A 7,453-nucleotide genomic window follows, 5' to 3' on the forward strand; every position below is an offset into this window, starting at 1 on the left:
GGTCGATCAACGACTTTTTGTCACTTTGTTTTACCAAGTCTTGTGTGAAAAGCACATTGCCTATGACAAGTTTTTTTTTTGTCGAAAGGAGAGAAAAAGAAAAGGTGGGTGATAAACACCTTGGAATTGCCTCTAACCATACTTTGTCACTTTGTTTTACCAAGTCTTGTGTGAAAAGCACATTGCCTATGACAAGTTTTTTTTTTTTTGTTAAGAGCATTGCCTATGACAAGTTTGCTCATTGCTTATGTAACTTCCCATTATCTAATATGGAGCACCTCTAAAATCCAAAATGTTACATATTCGATTCTTGAGAGTGAATGTAGACGTGAATATATTAGGTTTCCGCCGCGTCCTAATGACACTATTACTTTTTCCTTTTGAGTCTATTTACATAAAGACAGATTTATACCAACCGTCGGATGTGATCTATCAAACTCCCAACAAAAATGGACGTCCAAACTTATCCCTCTCCTAACCGACTGAGTTGTTTTATTATACTAATAGATCTCTATCAAACTCCCAACAAAAATGGACGGACAGACTTATCCCTCTCCTAACCGACTGAGTTGTTTTATTATAATAGATACTCTTATGTAAAAACTCAATGCAATTTATCGTATAAACAAGTTAGGTCTTGCTATGGACTTCAATTGTTCAAATGGGCACGCGCTTTGTTTCGATCGATCCAGTTTAGCCCCGTCGGTCGATCCCATGTGGGAATCGTTATAAGCGTCTTGAATTTTGGCAGCCCCGGGGCTTTTCTCGATTCCAACGTCGGACTCCCAAATTAAAATAATATACGTGTGCGAAGTACGTGTGCGAAATTTTGATTTTAAATTTCGACTATGAATAAAAATGTGATATTATTCCGTCGAGATAAAACAAAAAGATAAACACAAAAAATAAAAAATTAAAAAAAAATACTTAAAAAAGAAGTATTTATAATAATAACAAAATAAAAAAAATCAATTTAAAAAAAAATTAAAATAAAGTGGGGTGGATTCCCTTTTTAAGGAATCCACCCCAAATGTGACCGTTAGGAACACCCCAACGGTCAATGGGAGTCCGGGCTGGGGGTATCCCAGCCCCACCGGAAGTCCAGTCCCGGAGCTCCCGGGTTAGAGTTATGGGGCTGGGGGAGTCCCACCCGAGTTGGAGTTATGAGACTGGGGGCTGGGGCTCCCAAATTCAAATTGGGAGACCCAGCACCTCTACATTGGAGTTGCTATTAGAAACGTCTCCTTTCCTCTTAAGCTCCCCTCAAATTTACCTTGGGGATGATAAGGGGCGCCTTAAAACTTTCCGTCCCGTTTTTGCTCACCCCTAAATACATAAGCATACAAAGAAAATAAAAACGATCGCTAATGGAGAGAGAAACCGGGAAAACGAAATCGGAGTAAATGGACTAAATTACTGCACTCTTCTTCCCTTTCTAGGGTTTTCAATCTTTCTCGGATTTTCTCGTTTTCACTCAGCTGCAATTTCTTCTTCCTTCAGCTAAAGAAGATCTAATTAGAATGGACGGAAACAAAGAAATCTCGTTAGATAAGCTTCCAATTAAGAGATTAGAAGCCATTGAAGAAAATGGACTTGAAAGATTTTCACAGTATGATTTTCAATCGTTTTTATTTATTTTTTTTACTTCAATTTGTTTCCCTCACATTCTGTTTTGGATTAATTTAGGGTTTTGTTTGTCTGAGTAGTGATGTAGATTATGATCGAAAGCGACTTGATCTGATTCGACGAATCGATTTTACTCCTGTGGTAGAGAAAGACACAAAGAAACAGAAAAGTTCGAAAGAGACGACAACTCCATGGCCATGGCAGAGTATGATAGAGAATTTGCAATCAGCTCATCAAGAACTCTCTGTTGTAATTGATTTGATTAACACTGTAAGAAGCACTTATTATGATTCTTATGTTCATTATGATAATTTAATTAGAACTGAAGTTTTTTACTTAGGGTTAGAAATCTGTTATAATGTATTCATCAATCTAGTCATGATATCAGAAATTAGAGCACTTAGGATTGCAACTAGGCTTAATTTTGTTCTAATTTGTCTATCATGAAAAGAGCATTTAGCGTTTGCGGGTTTGAATTGTTAGAAGCAGTGAAGTGTGTCAATGGTTTGTTTAACCCTAACAACATTTCAGGTTTATATTTTGGTTATAAAGGTGCTCTTAAGTAGAATAATCTAAAGAGTACAAGAAATTATGCATTGCTGAATGAATTGGTTTTAATTTGATTTTGGATTTCTATATACTTCATGTAGCTAGAAGCTAATGATGCCGTGACTGTGGCTGGTATGACTAGACCAAAGCAGTTACCTAATGAACTTTTACTCGACACTTCAGTGTCTGCGGCAACTAAGCTACAAGGCTTCCGGGTATTGCTTACTTTTCTTTGCTTAAAGCCCATTTCATATCTTCGTATACTTGATATCCTGTTCGCCGCGTAAAAGACGAATTTGTAGGAAGAGGATTAAACAATTCATAACTGGAGAATTGTGTGATTATTTCTTATGACCCTTGATTTATTGCTTTTGATCTACAGCATCTGGGAAAGTATTTGAAGCAGTCTGCGAAAACCTTGGAACAGCAGGTCGCTAGGGAAGCAAGATTTTATGGTGCTTTGATCCGGTTAGTGGCCTTTATATAAGATTAAGATTTGCTTCTTTTAATTGAACGACCACAGAAAGAGGGAGGCCACTGTTTTTTATCCTTTTATGCTTTCTAGGTTCTTAGAGCGCCATTAACCATAAACACTGGGCCAAATCTCCTTAACCATGCTCGTTCTTTTTGTATCTGATTAACATCATGAACTTATATTCTTATGATAATTAGTCTTTATTTGAATTTATTTAGTCTAATCATAAGTTTTCTTCGTAATGACATCTGTCTCTGTCAACCTTCTTAATGACAAGCAGGTTACAGCAAAACTGGAAAATTAAAAGACAGCGAATAGCTGCATCTGCTCCCAGCAATGAAGGCTTCACCATTGATCTATTTGATAACACTTTGGCTGACTCAACGAATTTATTCCGCCCACCTTCTACATCTACAGTTCGTGTTGACCGTGACTCTGCTGGAATGCTTGCTGTGAACTTGCCTCCAAAGTCATGTCGTTCTATTCATTTCGGTTTTCGTGATGGTGGTTTAGATGGTAAAACCACGAAATCCAATGAAAGGGATAAGTCTGCCTCAGATGCTAAAAATGAATATCTGAGAGAGAAAGATGTCGATGAATGTGTTAAAGTAACACATTCAGTCCTTCGTGGAGTACATCAAGCAATATTTGATGAACAGGTGTTTTTTTATTGTCAGCTCTTTCATTCCATCCTTTTATTTATACGGGAATTTTCACTGACTGTTCTTAGAATTTCAGGTGTTTGACTTGGTGAGTCGTGAAGCTTGTAATCCATCTCCGGCTGTTAATGTGACTGGGATACGTGAAAACTATCTAGAACTAGGGATTGGCCAAGGAGCATCTGTATTTTTATCACTTATTGAGGAAGATACAGAACAAACAGCTGAACCTGTAGACGCCGAAACTTTAGAATCTGCAGTTATACCAATAGACACAATTGACAGCTCGAAGCCATCAGAAGAAAGAACTCACGCCCATAAAAAGTTGTCAGGGTTTCCTAATCCAACCAGTTATGAAATTTTTCTCCAGCAGATGTTCCACGAAAATATGTTTGTAAGAGCAAAGGATAGAAGAAGTTCTCTTGGTAAATCTCAAATTTCTGTCCAGCCGGCTGGGGGTACAATTGATCTTCTGGGTCATTTCTGTATGAGTTTGACTCACAGAATCTTTTCGAGAAAAGTTCTAGAGGAGCTAGAAAATCTGGTATTTTAACTGAATTTTGTGATAAATCAATTTGAGAGGTAAATTAAGGCTCTTGAATTCCTAATCTAATGGACTCCTATGTAAGTGCAGGCGACGAGGATCCCATATCTCCATTTGCTTTCTCACCCTACTTGGAACTCTCGAATATCCTCATGGTCACTCACAATGAAGGTTCCTCAGTGCATTCTGGATGCTGGTCATCGAACCAGACTATCAGATAATCACGGCGGGAGGAATGGAGTACGGTCACAGTTCCAAACCAAGGTGGTTGTAAATGATGACTGCATAAATATTGAAGGAGAGGGTGCACCGAATGTTGTCAGCCTGTTTAATGGTGGTTCTGAGGAAACCTGCTCCATGAACAGTTACGACTGCGACTTGGCAGATATTTCAGTGATACTTCTGCAACAGGTATGCTTTATCATTATGAGAACATTGGACTTTTATGAGTAGAATGAGCCAGAACATCATAACAACCTCAATATAATCTTAAATATTTTTTGTTTACGTGACCAAAGAGAAGTTTGCATAGTTTGATTAGTGAATATAACCAGTGCTGTTGTCACGAACTGGCCAAACGGGACAAACATTATTATAGCTCTTTATTATTGTCCTGAAAGCTGAAATTCGGAGAGTAAAGGTAGAAAAGTATATCTCTTGATTGTAGAAAACAAAATGTCATACTCATATCACATAATGGAAAACATTGAAATTTGTCTTTTAGACATCATTTATAGCTTTCATCAGTTCCACTTCGATATCACTATATAACTTGGTGGGGGTTTTCAAAAATTATATTCAAATCCCTTGTTAATGTAGATTTATACGTGAGTCCAAATATGACATTCTCTCTGCAACTCGGATACGTTTAACTGGCGTCTTAACAATTATCTGTATCGATGCTGCCCTTCTATCATCGAAAACTCATCTGCCATTTAGTCGGCAAATTGACCAGCACGCGCATGTAACTGTTGATCTATATATCTTTGTTTTCTGTCATGTGCCATTTAATGGAACTTCTTTCTTAATTTCGATTTTGAACATGATTTCGATTTTCATTTTGTGACTTTTCTTGTCCATCCAAGAACACTAAAAGAAGCTCTTCTACCAGGTTGCTAGTCAGGTGATTCGTTGGCTTCACGAAGAAGCCCTTATGGTGGGTATTAATGCAAGCCGGGACTTTCTGTGCTTATCTTTCGAGCTAGATCAAGGTGAAAGGTTATGCTTACTAGCACACGTTGACCCAAAAGATACCTCGGGATACATCTCATGGTGGTTTCTAATGGCTGATGGGTTAACAGAAGAAGGCAAGCTTCGTATAGATAACACCGAAGGTGATTCAGAAAACATGAAATGCTTAGGTCATTTGTCCTTAGAAGGATTATATTCCGTAATGATGGACATGGTCAGCTTGTGCAATAGTGGTGCGAATAACTGAACCTTTCAAACTTTCTCCTTCACAATGTTTCCTTGTATGTGATATTTATCACCAGAACTGCAAAACCTCTCAGTTGACCTTGTTGTTCATGAGTAGGCTAATGGGGAAAATCAGGGACTTTTTTTTTTATATAGGATTCTGCTGATACATGAAATGTCCACGAAGCAAATTTGTATGTTTCTACAGCTGACTATTTGGAATAGCCCGGGTAGCCTCGCCCCTCCAAGCCGTACAACAAGGGTGCTCCGGTTGGCCCAACCCAGGTTCCCCTAGGGGCGGTTTTGGACAGGTTTCGGCCTAGATAAGCCAAGTTGACCCAGACCCATGTGGACTGCCCTAAACTCTTAGGCCTGTGTTGTGGTCTTATGCTTGGTTTAATTTCCTGCTATAGCGCCCGGTGGTGTAGTCACATTGCTTCATGGGCTGGACCAGGGCCACGTATTGTGGGCCGACCCCTGTTTTCAAAGTGGCATTCCAAATCATATATTCTCCAATGTCCATGTACGTGTATCAGTGTATGTATACTTAAATTCTCTCAGAAGTTGCTGAAGTTTGCATTTGAGTGTTTTGAAGTAGTTGAAGAATTGGAGTTGCCCGTTTACCAGGTTCATTGAAAATGAAACCATTTCGACAAATGTAATTAATGAAATGTTTATACACTATCTCATTCTTTAAAACTTGGTGAGATGACTTGGTCCTTAGATTTGTGAAAGTCCTTCACATGGGAGGTGTTGAAATTTGGTGGCATCACATGGGGGTAACATTGACTTCATAATTTAATATGGACTTCTCTCTTTGGCATTTGTATTTTGTTATTTTTGTAAAAGAACATAAGTTTGAGAAGTATAATTTCAACTCTTGGACATGAGTAATTTCCAACTCTGGAATATAAGTAATCTCATTTCTGGAATATAAGTTGGAGAGGTGTAATCTTTAGACTATACTTCTTCAGGAATAGCCTCTGAAGTAAATATTTACTTTAGAGGTAAATAATGATAGGTGTGAAGGAGAGTTTAGTGCCCCCTCTTCCGTTTCATAAGTAGGTTAGGTCATACATTTCATAAGTAGGTGCTTTAAATTCAAGAATCCGTGGTCATCGTTGAATTCGACAACAAAGAAGAACAAAAATAATCCAATGTTCAAGTCTAGACCCCAAGCTCCCTCTCCCGTTTATCTTTTATAGGGTGCGTGAGCGTTCGTTTTACTTTCCAAGGTGGACCCCCTACGACGATTTAGCATACAACCTGGAAGAGCTAGATGAGTAAATCCTCCGTCACTTTCATGTCTAATGGACCAGAGATAGAACCCAAAGATGAGGTTTTCAGAGAAAGTTATTCTCCTCCCTTATTATAGATTAATGAGATAAAAAGAAAAAAAAATTAACCATTATTGAGTATCTTGTAGTACTACTTGTTTTGTAAAAACAAAAATATCAAAAGCACATGAAATTAATGTGTACTCTCATTTATGAAGCCGGAAACATGAAAGAAAAAAAATTCAAATATATATGTTATTTGGTAGAATTTATTGTTATTTTTTTTTAATGAATTGAAACTTCTTTTTGTAGATTATGGATTTTCCTCATTAGTTTGAGGAATAAATTTTTCTTATATATCTTATAAGTTATTTATCTTGAATAAATATAGTTTACCTCTTGATTGTTCTTTTTGTTTTGGTTTTTCTCTTCAAAAGCAATTGGTAGCTTTATTGATTTTGATGTATTTGCCTTTAGAAGTTAGTTAAACCCATTTAGTTGGTCATAGACTCATCATAGACAACTTTTGAAAGGTAGTTTGTTTTCCTATTGAGGGGATCACTTTGGAAGTCATTGACAAACAAATTTGTAGGAACATCAACCCCAACTTCCAGTAGCCTCTCATCCCTTTGACATAATTACTCTTATGGTCCTATATCCAATGGTCCCCCGTCTTCCGAAATCCTACTTTGGATTCTCTACTTTGGTACTTTCGTCCAAACACATCATAATCCTATTGGATTTCTGTATTAGATTTCGAAAAAGCAAGGAAAAGGTGGTGGATGGCATTATTGAGTTCTTATTTAGTAAATAAGAAATTATTCCGTAGACTAAATTTCGTATTGATTTTAATTCAAAATACATTTTTTAGACTTATTCTCCATGTATTGTGTTTAGTCATTTGACT

The 7,453-nt window shown here is 37.3% G+C and overlaps 1 protein-coding gene across 1 annotated transcript; it reads left to right on the plus strand.

The window, feature by feature from the left end:
* Positions 1-301: 301 nt before the first annotated feature.
* On the plus strand, positions 302-5,420 carry LOC147539810 (RNA polymerase II transcription mediator). The gene is made up of 9 exons (XM_086639664.1): positions 302-747; positions 1,236-1,609; positions 1,707-1,896; positions 2,277-2,390; positions 2,558-2,643; positions 2,931-3,309; positions 3,389-3,853; positions 3,944-4,264; positions 4,965-5,420. Exons 2-9 carry the CDS (start codon positions 1,521-1,523, stop codon positions 5,289-5,291), a joined length of 1,971 nt encoding a protein of 656 aa, XP_086495790.1. The 5' UTR covers positions 302-747; positions 1,236-1,520; the 3' UTR covers positions 5,292-5,420.
* The last annotated feature ends 2,033 nt before the right edge of the window (positions 5,421-7,453 follow it).

This window comes from Eschscholzia californica, unplaced genomic scaffold, assembly GCF_041429995.1.
Source record: "Eschscholzia californica isolate CP2 unplaced genomic scaffold, dmEscCali1.0.p SCAF_5, whole genome shotgun sequence".
Classification (NCBI taxonomy): domain Eukaryota; kingdom Viridiplantae; phylum Streptophyta; class Magnoliopsida; order Ranunculales; family Papaveraceae; genus Eschscholzia; species Eschscholzia californica.